Here is a 16,206-nt window from a genome sequence, read left to right as displayed (position 1 = left end):
AAGAGGCCCTCCTATATTGCCTAATATAATTGTGAAAACACGATGTAGGGGGAAATGTAGGAAAACAGAAAGAGACTGCTTAATTCCTTTAAAACAGAAACTGAATTGCTGAGGCAGTTCTTACCACCTTATTTATATATTGGATTGCTCACAAATCATGATGTCACCCACCAGGAAGCAATGCATCAGGAAGAGTGTGACAGTGTCACAATCCCCCAGAAGGGGAGAGAGGTGCAGCCGAATGACAAAAAGGCACCATCAACTCAGAAAAATGCAAAAGGTTTTATGGATAAATATCATATAAAAGCATCACATGGGAGTCAGAAACTAGTTTCAGAAACTGCCTAGAGGCCCCCCCACCAAAAAAAAAGATGCTTATAACAAAGGACTCACATTTTGTGAACTGAAACTTGGTATTTCTTGAATACCAGAGATTTAGAGATGGCCAACTACCATAGTTGTGAGATAATCAACTAGCTTCTCATCCTCCTCGCCCCCCAAGAAGCAAGCAGAACGAAACAAAACCTGGCCCTGTTTTCTATTTAAAGAATACATTTTTTTCTTTAACACATACTACTGTCCGTGGAAATGTCTGTGAGGGAATACAGACTTCCAGTTTTATTTTGGAATGTAACTTCCAATCAGTCCTTAGTTAACTGTTGTCTTTAAAGAGCCTTCTCCTGCAGAAGAAGCATTAACTACTGAAGTCCAAAGCACACAGTAGCTTTTTCTAAGGTTATAATTATCTATGATTTTAAAAGAAAGAACTTGTATATTTCTTTTTTTTAATTTAATCAATATTTTTTTATTGAAGTATAGTTGATTTACAATATACATTTCTTTATAAAAATGCTTACTTTGGGGCTTCCCTGGTGGCGCAGTGGTTGAGAATCTGCCTGCCAATGCAGGGGACACGGGTTCGAGCCCTGGTCTGGGAGGATCCCACATGCCACGGAGCAACTGGGCCCGTGAGCCACAATTACTGAGCCTGCACGTCTGGAGCCTGTGCTCCGCACCAAGAGAGGCCACGATAGTGAGATGCCCGCGCACCGCGATGAAGAGTGGCCCCCACTTGCCACAACTAGAGAAAGCCCTCGCACAGAAACGAAGACCCAACACAGCCATAAATAAATAAATTTAAAAAAAATGCTTACTTTGTTCTTCTGGGGTCTTAAAATGGGAGAGGGGCCAGGAAGGAGAGGCTGGGAACTGTACTGCAAACCCCTCACCGCCACCTCCTTTTCCACCCTTGAGGAGAGAGGTACCTTTAGGGGGTTTCATTTACTGTCATGGTTACTCAAGTGAAAAGGGCCAGTTTTCAACATGCCTGGGTCACAGGAGCTTACATGAGATTACTGAAAAGTCCAGGCTGTACGTACTGTGGGGATGGAGCGTGGGTACACTTAAAGCTTAATGTAGCCATAGTTCACCTCTATAGCTCAATCTCCATTTCCCCTCAAAATATGATCAGATAGCCCTTCGAACAAAGCTGCATTCACTCTTTGAGATGCAAAGAACAGTATAACGAGGCCTAACAGCATAATGGATTCCGCTTATGCCAGAAAGAGCTCTGACTCAGAACCAGTTGCCTCAAACAAGTAAAGCATCTTTTTAAAACACTGGGGAAAGACACAGGGGAGTCAGTTTCATATACCATACTGAAGTGCAGTAGAACAAGGTCGGTTAAGCACTCTATCCTGAGACACACACCTTTCATTTTCAATTGTTTTCAAATAAAAAGAGAGAAATCCCCTTTTCAAGTTGGATTGTTTAAATGCACCTACAGCTACTCTTGTCTAGCAAAGGCTAGGCAAGCTCTCCCTACTGATGCATTTCAAAAAAGGTTCAATTGGCAAAAGAAAGGAAGTGCAAAGAGTTTTTGACAAAAGAGGACTAGTGGGAACACATTTTCCTTTCACAGAAATACTGTTCTAGAAAATCAGATGAGGTAGCAACTCAAACCAGGAATGTGCACATATTGGTGAGACAAACAGGGAATTTGGAGAACTTCAACTTCAGACATTCAACTACATAAAATGATTAGCTTAAAAATTGGGGTGGGGGGGATAAATTTGGAGTTTGGGATTAACAGATACACACTACTATATATGAAATAGATAAACAAGGACCTACTGTATAGCACAGGGAACTACATAGTCAATATCTTGTAATAACCTATAATGGAAAAGAATCTGAAAAAGAACACGTATATATGTGTAACTGAATCGCTCTGCTGTACACCTGAAACTAACACAACATTGTACATCAACTATACTTCAATTAAAAAATTAAAAAATAAATTGGGGTGGGAGTTACGTTATAAAAATGGGAGACTAAACGCTTAAACAAAACAAGGTATTCTGATTTTCAGATTACAGCACAGCCTAACCCAGTATGCGGTTCTTCTACCACAGAACCATACAGGTCTGTAAAGAACCCCTGGGACCCTGTCCCACCCTCAGCAGGGCTGTGCCTGCAACTCCCTAGACCTATAGCCATACATCCTGTTTAGCGATGCTCTAAGTAATTCCTAGGCAGCCCTCTCCAGGGCTCAGCAAATGTAAAAGACTAAATCAAAATCAGGACCTCTAAAATATCTCCTCTGATGAAGAGATAATTTTTTTTTTATATATAATGTACATTTAGAGTAGATTCCAATACTGGTTCAAACAAATAAAAGCATTATGGCATCCATAGTTAATTGCACATTTAAAAGGATAATTATTTTTTTCCTTCCCAAATGAATCATACCATCATCTTCTGAGCTACTATGAAATAGTATATAAAGCCAATTGTTGATTTAGATGACAATCAGGTATTCTAAGTTTAGGTTATAATGTGTTTCTAATACTATTATAACAAAGGCATAACTGCTTTCTTAAACTAAGATCTTTTTTTCCCATTTTTTTCTAACTAGTCAAGATATCATATACTTTATAGATTGTTCATGTGTGAAGGGAGTGACTGAGGACTGAGGCTTGACTAGACATAATGAAGAAAAATAGAATTTTTCATATATTAAAATATGTGAAAAAATGAAATATACATGCTATATGCCGCACATGGTCCTGTGTGAGTGGATACACACACACACACACATACATACATATGCAGCAAGAGCCATTATTTCTTACAGAAAAGACACACACAGAGGCAGAGGGGCTGACAGTTAGTAACCCCTTAAGTAGGCTAATGGTGCTGAGTGAACAGACAACAATACTATGATTAGGGTGTGTCACCCTGCTCAGCACACGGTGGGCACTCAATAAACACTTGCAGAATTAAATTAAAAATCACTGAAAGGTTTTCATCCATAATAAGCCTTTCACACGTTTAGCGTAACAATAGATTTTGCCCTGATTCTGAAGCAGCCCGGGGGCTCAGGGATTCAATGTGGGTGGAACAAATATAATATTCAAAGAAAAAAAAGTCATTAGAGACTCAGCTGGGTCCAGTGCAGCTTATTGGTTCTATGAAGCTGTTAGGTGTAATTACCGATGTGAATCTAAATGCATTTGACTGAGAACACAGCCAAATTAATTGCAATGTTGGTATATAACAGCTGTTATTCATTTGACACTTTTGTAATAAGAATTAGAATACTGAAATATGGAACCGAAGCATGTTTCTAATAAATGATTAGGCCATCTACAATGTGTTTTGGTCATTTCTTATGTAGTCAATTTGATTGTTTTCACCCACCTGCTCCAATATTTTCATGGTTTTCTGGCTCGTGAAGTTACATAAGGCATACATGGCAACAAGCACATACTGTAGAGAACAGCCAAATTTGTAACTGCCAGCATTACTCATCTTCTACATAAGAACTGATGAAATCTTGTTAAATGCTCAACACACTGAAGACAGTTCTTAGAGTTTTTGCAAATCGGAGTTTCTGCATTTAGAATGTAAGAACTCTTAATGAGATCTAAAGTGTATTACCTATCGTGTTTCGCATATTTATTTTTGTCTCCTATTTAAAAGAATATTTTTAGTTGGTGTAGAAATTTGTTTTACTGCTAAGGCAGACAGAATCAGAGTTTAGCACTTATTTCCAGTGAACTGATGCCAGAAATGTAATTATTCTAGTATGAGGTCAGAAAAAAATTACTAGTGATAAGTGGCTCAAATAGACTACTGGAAAAATAACTAGTACCTTCGATTAATCTAGAGTGTATTCTGGAATTAGAACAGATGAAGCCACTCTCCAACACTTGTTTGCAATGATCACTCATGCTCTGAATACAGGTCCAGAGACAATAACAAAGTTCTATTGATTTACCAATGATCTATATATCGTGGGCTGACTGTATGTACAAACCTATATTTAAACACTATATGCGGCACATTTTCACCTGTGTAAAATGTGAAGCCAAAAATACTGGGGGTTGGGGGAAGGTATTTGGGTGAGTCAGAGGAGGGTTGTGCACTGAATTCAGAAAGATTATGAATGATAAAGACTGATGCCCAAATGGCTTTCTTATAATTGCAAAATCAGATTAATCAAAACACCTCTTCCCCTAGGCATTCTAGTCAACTAAGATTTTATTGTAGTGATTATTGCTATTAATCGTTTTCCATGATATGTTCACTGAAATAACTATTATTATTAAGGGGATAACAACATTGAACACTTATTAAGTGCTAACCGTGTACCAAGCAACTGTTAAGAGATTTGTAGTATTGTCTCATTTCATTCTTATGAAAACCCTGGGAGGTGGATGCCATTCTTTCCTCTGTTTTATAGGCAAGGAAGCTGAGGATCAGAGGGGTTAGGTGAATTGCTCAACACACACACACACACACCACATATTTCCATTGAAAAAAACAAACCTAGAGAGCAAAGAGAAAAAGTTCTGATTTTGAATAAACAGATTTCTTGAAATGTTTGCTGATATAGGGAGCAAGGCAATTTAAATAAATGGAATATCAACCAGATATTCTTTTTTTCCTTCATAAATAAGGCTTATTAGGTCAATATTTAGTTTTGCATTAGCATCTATGAGCTGCTCACTATCATTTGTAAAATATGCCAGAATGGTGGTACCCATTTTGTCTCAGGAATTTACATAGGGGTAGACAAAAAGTTCGGTCAGGTTTTTCCATAACATCTTACGGAAAAACCTGACCGAACTTTTTGGCCAACCCAATATTATCGGGGGCCCTTTAATACTACTTGGGATCAATTCTGTTATTTATGGGTATTCTAATCTATACTACTGGTTACTGTAATTTAATGCCTGGGGTATGACATTAGGAAACATAATTTTGATCTATTCAGATTAAAATAATGTAATGTGAAATGAATTAATTCACTTATAAGATGTAATTATTTTAAAACTTGGAAAACAGAAAAATCAAATTGCTATTCACCACTAATGATAGAGCTTAAATGTTTAGGTTTATTGGTTAAAATTTGCTTATTCACTCTCAGAAGCCAGATTTATCATCAAATCTGACTCAGGTAGCTATCTTTATCATCATACTAGAAGTAAATAGGCAATTCTAATTTCCATATAATCTTATATAAGGAGGAGCAAAGCTGTTCCTGATTAAATAATATTTGCATAAGAATCACATTTGGAGTTTCCAATTTCAAAACACCCTTTTTTAAATGCACTTCTTTTTATTGCTTCCTCCAAGTCCTTGCAATTAATTTGCTGACTTCCAGAAACATGAAAAGAGATTTATTCACCAATATTACAAATATTCAGTAAGCTTTCTTACTTTACCTACAGAATTAATTAATTTATTTTTTGTGATCCCTAAGTTAATTATCATCTATATTAATATAATCAAAGGTTGGAGAACATAGATTATGCCAAGTACTTTGCACAGTTTACATACTATTGCACACATTTTAGAGTACATTTATTGATTTAGCATATTTTTGCTGCATTTAAATTAGCTTTCTCAATTTTACATTTAAATAAATGGTGTAATACTGTGCATGCTTTAATTATAATTATTTGGGAAATGGTGCAATAAATGTTGGTTGGATGAATGAAATAACCTAATACATCACAAAACATTAATACATAGTTATATATTGATGAAACCTTGCTGTTCTTAAAAAAAAGTCTAGGCCATCAGTAAATCCACTGCTTCCAACTCCCACTGCCTTTTTTTCCATCTCTTTTATGAAATTTTTCTTTCCTGTTACCACCTTCTTAAACTGCCACAGGTTGAAACTCCTTTGAAGAGAGCATCAGATATGAGCTAACTCCTTTTTTTTTTTCTTTTTTCACCTTTCACTGTTCTTTTCCAGCTACATCCACCTTGTGTTCACCTCTCCTTTCTTGTATTCTGGCTCACTACCTGGGTGAACCCTGAACAAATTCCTATAATCAGTTCGGCTCTCCTACCTCATTGCATCACAACCTCCCATCTGACTTGGAAAGCTCTTCACAGTCTTTCCAACAGCCTTCCTACTTTTCCAACAGTTTCCCAATTCAAACCCTCCTCTGCCAACGACGACAACGAGGACAATGACAACATGAGAAAATATTTACTGAACGTTGAACTATTCATCAGAGACCAATGACATCAACATGTAATGGATAGACTAGAGTATCAGTAACACCAGTCTCTGTGGGTTACCTCACTTAACCCTCACAATAACAAGGGAACGTTTTACTATTCCATTTTTTAGAGCAGGAACTTACGGCACAGAGAGATGAAATACCTTGTCAGAGATTATATGGCTACTCAGTTGTAGACCTGAGACCTGAACTTAGGACCTGTCCTTGTCATCATTTTGATGTACTTCCCTGTGGGCCACTGAACAGATCCTCTGTGAGGCCTGTTGCCTTCCGTGCTGACGTGCACCACTGCTGACGTTAGTCCCATTTACTTGAATAGTCTCGCCCCTGCTTTAGCTAAATATTACCCATCCTTCAGCATCTAGTTCAACGGATACATTTAGAGACCATATTTAGCCTTCTCCACGAAGCCTTACATCATTTTACCAGATCTCATTGATCTCCCCTTTTAGATAGTTCGAAATGATCTCTATTATTTATCGGTACACTGTTTGCTGGTTCAGCTTTATTACATCAGAAGAGTAGCAGAATATGTCACCCAAAGATACGCCACTTTGGCATAAGGATTATTTCGAGCTGAAGGTAAGTGAGAAGAAGCAGATACCAGAAAAGCTCTCGGCCCTCTAGCTATTTCCTGAAAAGCAGGATATAAATTTGTAAAGGTGTCCGTCTATTACTCTTTACCAGGAATAACAGAAGATATTCGCCAGAGACTACTCTAGATAGACTCTTATCCGCCCAGAAATGGCACCAGAGGAACCTACATAACAATTTACTAACTAGCCCTTATCTTCCATTAGTTCCCCCATATATTTACCTTCCCACAATTTGCCACACTAGAAACTCAAAGTCCTCTTCCTTTGTCTCATCTAAAAACTTCTCCAAATGTATTATTCTTTTGCTAAGATGCTCTATAAGCCCACGTTCTAACCACCTCTCTGAGTTACTCATCACCGAATGCTGCCAGGTATATGCACGATGCATGTATTAATAAATCTGTTCGTTTATCTCCTGCTAACCTGTCTTTTGTCAGTGTAGTTCACAGGGTCCCAGCCAATGAACAGTTTCTCCTCCCCTACACATCTCTATGACAAAATTGTAAACTAGAAAGGATGGGGACTACGTCTTGAACTTTTTTCTAATTCTCCAACGAGCACAAAATGACTCTTTCATCATCATCAGCAGCAAGAATATTCTAGGCCCTTTGTTATATACTGTACTTAATTATCTCATTTAATCTTCACTAAAATGATAGGAGGTAAATGTCATTATCCTCCATTACAGATGAGGTAACTGAGGCATGAAGAGATGAAGGAACAGAACAAGGTCATAAAGCGAGTAGGTGGCAGAGCTAGGACTGATCTCCACTTTTTTAATGTACAGACTTTAATAACTTTTTAGGTATGCCACTTAATGTTTGCAAATGATGGTCTCTTTAATATATAACCATGTCTTTTTTCTCTTTTACAATTAAAAAAATACTATTTCTTATCATGGTCTTTGCTTTTGGATCTCTAATTCTTTCAAAATGGAGCCTTGAAACATGGCTTTTTTTGGAAACATGGCATTTTTTAATGGATTTAACTGAAAAGGTATAATTCTCTGGCTGCTCGGTTTCCATGATGTCTTTACTTAATTCTGAGCTCAGCTGATCACATCTAGATTATAGAAATAATCTTTTGTGGTTGCTTTATCCTATTATTCTTCTGAATAATTAGATTCCAGAATATTTCCTCATGATGAATGCATATAATTTTGCATGCCAGATAAATATATATTGTTGTTGTTACTTATTAGCTATATGAGATCACAGGAGATTTTTTAAAAGGGAGGGGTTGGCAATTTTGCTAAGTTGATATGAAATAGAAACTTTACAGAAAGAGTATTTGTGCTTTTAAAGTTGTTTGTCATTTTCAAGTGGCTTTCTTTACCCAAGAGACTCTTTACTTGACTACTTTTGTTATAGGTCCGATCCCCAGCTTCCAATGGGATGTATCGCTAGTCACATGTGCATGAACTATCTCTACAGTTTAAATTATATGTATCTCACAATGGCAATCAAATGTTCTATATCAGTTCTCTTTCAGTGGAAAGTGGATAACACCATTCTAGTTGGACACATTTAAAAGTTCTCTATGGCGCCTCATTCTCATTTCTAACATGGATTCACCTTTTACGTAGCTCCATCATGCCTCCTCCCAGGCTCTCAGAATATCTGCAGCTGACTTCCACCTAGTTAACAACACCATCTTTTACAAGATACTAAGAAACTCACTGACACTGAGCTCCATCTTGACACCCAATTACCCAACTCTGTTCTTATTCTTTCTTTTCTGCATCTTTTTGTCTTCTTAAGACTATACAATTTCAATGGAAGGATCTCTTTTTAAAACATATTTATAAGTACTAACAAACATATACTCTTAAGTGTAAAATAATATTACAATAAATAATAATAATAATAAGTACTTGCCACATACGGGCCACAAATCAAGAACCTAATGGTGAAGTTTATTATTTAATTGATCTGTAAATAGAGATACGGTAAGAATATACAAAAGATTAATCCTATTTTAAAGTGTGTTTTTCATGTTCAGATCACTCAGCTAAGCATTTGCATAAAAAACTTATTTGGATCTATATACTATGCCTTCAATGATGTTTAAAGAGGTCATCAATCAAATCTTGGCAAATGAAAATATATACATATTATAGACACAAGCAAAATAGGTTCTTTCTTTTTTTCTTTCTATTGTAGGTATGTTTTTAAGGAAATAGTGAAAGCTTGATACATACTTGGGGTGGAGGTCGGGGAGGGGGGCAGTGTGATGTGGGAACAAGATTATGTTCTCGGCACAAAACTGGACAGACTCTGTCTTGACTCCTTCCTCTTTTCACTATTCACCCCGGAGAATCTCAAAAGTGTAATCTGGGAACTTGTGGAGACCTGAGATCATTTCAGATCTGCAAGGTCGAAACTATCTTTATAAGAATACTGACACATTTTTGCCTTTTTCTCTCTCATTCTTTCATGAGTGTATAGTGCTTTCTAGAAGCTACATGATGAACGATATCACATTAGACCGAATGTAGAATCAGGTATGAGAATCAATCTGTCTTTCATTAAGCCAGATTTTGAAGAGATTTACAACACTATTTTTTTCTCTTCTTACTAAGTTTTTTGAAGGGGAGATTTTGGAAGATAGAGCTACATTTCATAAAAAAATGTTATTTAACACATAATAGTTTATTTTAATAGAATTAATAAATAATTACTTTTAAAATTATTTCTTAAATAATTTTATTTACTATGTCTCCGCTTAAATTCTAATATAATAAATGTCAATACATATAACCCAAATAAGCAAAAGGTATTGGAGGTCCTCAATAATTTTTAAGAGTGTAAATGGGTTCTGAGACCAAACACTTTCAGAACTTCTGATTTATACTTTACCCTGTGATCTCATTCAAACTCATATAAGATAAATTGTGTAATTAATTAAGGTGAATTTAAACTAGACTAGGTTGGACCCCTAATCCAACATGACTGGTGTCCTAATAAAAAGAACACCATGTGAAGAGACAGACGTGCACACAGGGAGAATGCCATGTGACCATCGAAGTTATGCTGCCACAAGCCAAGGAACTAAAAGAAGCTAGGAGAGAGGCCTGGAATGGGTCCTTCCCTAGTGTCTTCAGAAAGAGCAGGATACTGCCTACACCTGGATTTCAGGCGTCTGTCCTCCAGAACTGTGAGACAATAAATTTCTGTTGTCCTAAACCATCCAGTTTGTGGTACTTTGTTACAGGAGCCCTAGCAAACTAATATACCCTAACTTTAATCATCAAAAATCAATGATCCCCATGTCTGTCTGTCTAGTCCAAACCTCCTTCCTGAGTTTCATACGCACACACACAATGGCTTCTTAGACATTTCCCATCTTTACAAGGTTTCTGAAAATGAAACAGGTTCAAAATGTCACTAATCATTGTAACCCTCCTGATGAAGTCTGCTCTATTCTTGAACTGTTTTTTCTTTATGAAGAGTACCACCTTCTTTAATGCTTCCTTCCCTTAATTCCCACATCTAAAATCATCAGGGTCAGTCAGTTCTACCTTTTAACAACCCTCTGGTGATGGTTAATTTTATGTGTCAGCTTGGCTGGGCCATGGTGTCCAGATATTTGTTTAAACATTACTCCGGATGTTTTTCTGAGGGTGTTTTTGGATGAGATAAACATTTAAATCAGTGGATTTTGAGTAAAGCAGATTGCCCTCTGTAATGTAGGTGGGCCTCATCTAATCAGTTGAAGACCTGAATAGATCAAAAAACTGATCTTCCCTGAGCAAGAGGGAATTCTACCAGCAGACTGCCTTTGGACTTGAACTGCAACACTGGTTCTTCCCTGGGTCTCCAGGCTGCCATCCTACCCTGCAGATTTTGGACTTGCCAGCTTCCATAATCACACAAGCCAATTCCTTAAAATAGATCTGTCTCTGCATATCCACAACCTACAGAATCTAATACACCTCTTACTGGTGACTCCTGTAACCTCACTACCACTGCATTAGTTCAGGCCACCATCATCTCTTGTCAGGACAATGATAACCTCTTAACCTCTGTTGTCTCAGGCTGTTCCCTTTCCAGTCCATTCTCTATGCTTCTGTCAAAAGGATCTTTCTAAGAAAAAAGCATATCACTTTCCCATTTAGAAACATTCATAGGTTTCCCACAGCTCTCAGGGTAAGACCCTTAGCATAGCCAAGTGAATGCACAGTCTTGTCCCGTACCTCTTCCAGCCTCTTCTCTCAGTGCTCCTTCATGCACGTAAGGGAACTAACATTCAGCACAGTTCTACTGACTCCATCACCTATTAAGTGAGAACTTCCTACAAATACTGTGCTCTAGTACTTTTCCTAATTGAGTGAGACATGTCCCACCCAATCCAAGGAGACAGAAAATAATTAGGTTCGGGGAAAGACCTCGCCTTTAACACGGATTTTATGGAGTGGGCATGAATCAGCAAAGAAACACTGGAGTGAAAAACACCTCAATCTCCACACCTTCATTATTACAGGTGGGTACCTTGAAGTGTGTGTGTATGTGAGTGTATGTGTGAGTGTGTGTGTGTTTGTATTCGCAAGACCCAAATGTTGCACTGAGATTCTGCCTCACTTATAAAATTGGGGATGTCTGCACGTCTGTGTAGTGGCTTACAAGTACTGTCGTGCTCCATTTTCCCCTGAGTAAATCATAGCCATTTATTAAAAAAAATATATATATATATATATTCTTTTTCATATTCTTTTCCATTATGGTTTTTAATAGGCTATTGAATATAGCTCCCTGTGCTATACAGTAGGACCTTGTTGTATCCCTTCTATATACTTTTCTCGTCTTTTAAAATTATGTTATATTTATTTCCTGGGTAAAAAGATAAACTGCAGTCAATTCCTGAAAAATTGTATGTATTTTAGAGATATGAAGAAGAATGGTATAGATATTATTTCAGAAGATTCCCCATTAACAGACATTACTACAGAGTAACTGACAATGATTAAAAATACGTAATAATAATTAACAATTAACTTTGGCCACAGACTGCCTCGGCTCAGATCTTGGTTCTACCTCTTACTATCTTTGTCAACTTGGGCAACTCACTTAACTTCTCTGTGCCTGTTTCCTCATCTAAAAATGAGATAGTAGCACCCTCCTACCAGGGTTTTATGAGGATTAAATATGTTCAAATGCATAAAATTCCTAGAACAGTTCTTGGTACATAGTGAGTCCTATATATTAGCTGTTGCTGTTGTTATTTTTATTTGACAATGGTATTTATAAGTGCAAAGATTCTATCGCCAGACTACTTAGATTCTAATCTTGCTGCTAATACTTCCATTTGTGTGACCTTGGCAAGTTCCTTAATTTCTATGAGCTGCAGTTTCCTCATCTGTAAAATGAGATAATAATAGTACCTACCTCACAGAGATGTTACGAAGATTAACTTACTTAAAATATGGCACACAGTCAACATTATACAGTGCTTGCAATTTTTAATATCATTATACTTAGAAATAGGTGGTCCATATTAATCATATTATCTTGCATCTTGTTCAGATTTTGTCTTGTTTTTCAATTCTCTAACCCTCAGTGGCAAAGGCTATGCTTTTGCATTCTTAAGTTGCAGCTACCTGGTGCTGATCACTTTCTTTCCTTACCCTCTCTTCTTTAAAAAGAAAACCAAACCAAACGAAACCAAAAAAATCCACCTTTAATATACAGTCATTCTTGCTAACCAAGAAAACAACTTACTTTATACTATGTGGATATATCAGTATTTTGTTTGTAGGCTCACAGCTGGACAAGGTGCTTCTCCCTATTTTTTTGCAACTTATAACAGTGCTGTCAATATCCATTATGACTTGAAATGTTCAAGTCCCCAAGGGAGGGTGTTAATTATTACTGTACTGTCAACAGACATGTGTCAACAAAATAAAATTAGAGCCATAAGGCTCATCTCTCCAGACCAGTGTTTCTCTTTTCATCTCACTCTCTTCTTCTCTTACCACTGCCTCATCCAGAACATAATATGATTTGGTAAAATAAATGAAGAAAAAAAGAGTGTTGCAACAACACATTACCTTGCATTGGTTATCTAAAAGCCTGTGTTCAGTGCAGGATGAAAAGAAATACAGATAATAACATGAAAGACATTTGATACAAATAACTAATAATATTGTGAATTTTCTACCAAAACCATTATTCACTTTATAATTCAAAATTATCAATAATTAAGTGCAATTATTTTGCACTTCATACCTCTTTCTTAAAAAATGGAAGCACTTCATACCTTTGTTTATATCAATGAGTTGTTTCTTTTTCTTCTGGCGTTCTAACTTTTCTTGTTCAGCTTTCTCTTTTGCAAGCTTTGCCCTCCTAGTCTTCTCTTCCATTTCTTTTCTCTTGTTGTTTTCTTTCACTGCTTCCTGTACAAATAAAGTTAAACAAAAATTCTTCCATTACGTATATATTGGAGGAGTTGTGCAATATTAAAATTCTATACATACAAGTGTGGGTGCTCAGAGATGGAAAAGTATTATAGCAGCTTTGAGGTACATTCATATACTTTTGAGAGAAAGAAATAATCGTAAGATATTTCTTCTCGAAAAAAAATTATATGTAACTCAGGCTTTAACTGCTATTACCTGGGGTGCCAGAAAATTAGAAACATGAATGTTCACAGATTTTTTTTTTTTTTTTTTTTAATTTTCTCCCCACCCTTTATAGCTACTTTATTTATTTATTTATTTATTTTTGGCTGTGTTGGGTCTTCGGTTCGTGCGAGGGCTTTTCTCTAGTTGCGGCAAGTGGGGGCCACTCTTCATCGCGGTGTGGGGACCGCTCTTCATCGCGGTGCGCGGGCCTCTCACTATTGCGGCCCCTCCCGTTGCGGGGCACAGGCTCCAGACGCGCAGGCTCAGTAGTTGTGGCTCACGGGCCCAGCCGCTCCGCGGCATGTGGGATCCTCCCAGACCAGGGCCCGAACCCGTGTCCCCTGCATTAGCAGGCAGATTCTCAACCACTGCGCCACCAGGGAAGCCCCACAGATTTTTTAACAATAAACATACTGTCTCTGTGGTTGAAATATGAAATAGTTTTGATACATAAGAAAAAGTTTAATAGGGAAATATGGCTTAGCAGGTACTGTACAACTCTATTTTACATTTTCCCCTTACCTGAAAAATGTTTTTTTTAAACTACGTGATAAGATTTTTGTAAGAAAAATGAGATACATTTATAAAATACGTAGAACACTTTGTCTACGACAATGATAGTGGTGGGTGGGTGTGGCGGAGGTGGTCACCATTCCATCTAATGGTGCAGGGCATGAAACAATCAGCCATATTATTACAGGAAAGAAATACCTGCACATTTAATAGCTTTTTACATGCCAAGATCTTTGCGTGCTGAAGCATATTTCAAGCTATTGTCTGTTTTATTTTGGATAGATTATCTGTGGAACTCAAGGTAATCAGTACATTCCAGTAGACCGTATGGGAGAACGCTGGAGTAAATTGTTCTGCTGGACTAATAGTATTTTAGAGAATAGTCATTTTAGAGAAATCACTAATGCAGAGACACACCGACTGCAAGTTCCTTCCATCAAGTTGTTCTGGGGTTTTTTCCTCTTATGATTCATCAAACATACTTCACAGCATGTACCAACTATCTCACAAAAGCTATTTTGTTCCAGAAACCCTAAAGAAAAGGACTCAATAACAAGAATACATCTACAAGCCTTGGCCTGGAGGTGTCTATATTGAAATATTTTTTCTTCATATTAAAAGGTAATAATAGTTTTTAAAAGCCTTGAAAACACTTTCAAAAAAATTCTCTTGACTTGCAAGAATTATTGGTACCTCCCCCTTCTCCTGCCCCTGTAACACTAGTACATCTAACATTAGGCTAAGAGCACAAAATAATCTGGCTCCTGCAGACAAACTCAAAGACTACCACTTAAAATAAATTTGAATAATAGAGTCATAATTTTAGAACAGGGTTTCTCAGCTTCAGCACTATTGTCATTTGGGGCAAGACAATTCTTTGTTGTGGGAGCACCCTGTGTCTTGTAAGGTATTTAGCAGCACTCCTGACCTTTACTGACTAGATGCCAGTAGCACCCCTCCCCGGTTCTGACAACCAAAATTGTCTCCAGAGATTGCCAAATGTTACCCAGGTTGAGAACCACTAACATAGGGGGTTTCATAGAGATTAATTTATTCACCCAAAATTGCACATCGTCTGCTCTGCTGAATCCAGCTTCTTTTTGCAGATGTGGAAACTGGGTTCTGAATGAGTTTAAATACTTGCCTAAGGTCACACATTTATGTAATTGCAAAGTTGGGAAAATAACTCATGTCTCTCTTCTCAGGGTTTAGTGTTTGTTTTATTCTTCATGGAAGAAAGACAATGTGGATGACACCAAAAGCACAAACAACCAAAGGGAAAAAATAGATAAATAAGACTTCGTCAAAACCAAAAACTTTTATCCATCAAAGGACACTGTCAAGGGAATTCCCTGGGGGTCCAGTGGTTAGGACTCGGCACTCTCACTGCCGGAGCCCAGATTCGATCCCTGGTTGGGGAACTAAGGTCGGGCAAGCTGTGTGGGGCGGCCAAAAGGGAGAAAAAAAAAAAGAACACTGTCAAGAGAGCGAAGAGATAACCCACAGAATGGGAGAAAATATCTGCAAATCATATGTCTGATAAGAATATATAAAAACTCTTACTACTCAACAATAAAATGACAAATAACCCAACTAAAAATGGGCAAAGGATTTAAATAGATATTTCTACAAAGAAGATAAAGTGCCAATAAGTATTTGAAAAGATGTTCAACATCATTAATCACTAGGGAACTGCAAATCAAAACCACAATGAGGTACCACTTCATGAACACTAGGATGGCTATAATAAAAAACAACAAAACAGATAATAATAAATGAAGAATTGGAGAAATTGGAATGCTTTATATTGCTGGTGTGAATGTAAAATAATGAGTCATCCTGGAAAGCTGTCTGAGTTCCTCAAAATGCTAAACATAAGAGTTATAATATGACACAACAGTTCCACTCCTAGGTATATATCCAAGACAAAAGAAAA

At 37.1% G+C, this 16,206-nt stretch overlaps 1 protein-coding gene across 4 annotated transcripts in view; it reads right to left on the bottom strand.

The window, feature by feature from the left end:
• The window catches only part of DIAPH2 (diaphanous related formin 2), an 868,194-nt gene that overhangs the window by 176,482 nt on the left and 675,506 nt on the right, over positions 1-16,206 (bottom strand). For all 4 annotated transcript variants that reach the window (XM_057538261.1, XM_057538259.1, XM_057538260.1 and 1 more), the window contains one exon: positions 13,394-13,529. In XM_057538261.1, the coding sequence (XP_057394244.1) occupies positions 13,394-13,529 (136 nt within the window). The remainder of the gene's footprint in view (positions 1-13,393; positions 13,530-16,206) is intronic.

Source organism: Balaenoptera acutorostrata, chromosome X (assembly GCF_949987535.1).
Source record: "Balaenoptera acutorostrata chromosome X, mBalAcu1.1, whole genome shotgun sequence".
NCBI classification, from domain to species: domain Eukaryota; kingdom Metazoa; phylum Chordata; class Mammalia; order Artiodactyla; family Balaenopteridae; genus Balaenoptera; species Balaenoptera acutorostrata.
The sequence above is the reverse complement of the archived record's forward strand: the minus strand, read 5'-3'. Positions and strand labels throughout refer to the sequence as shown.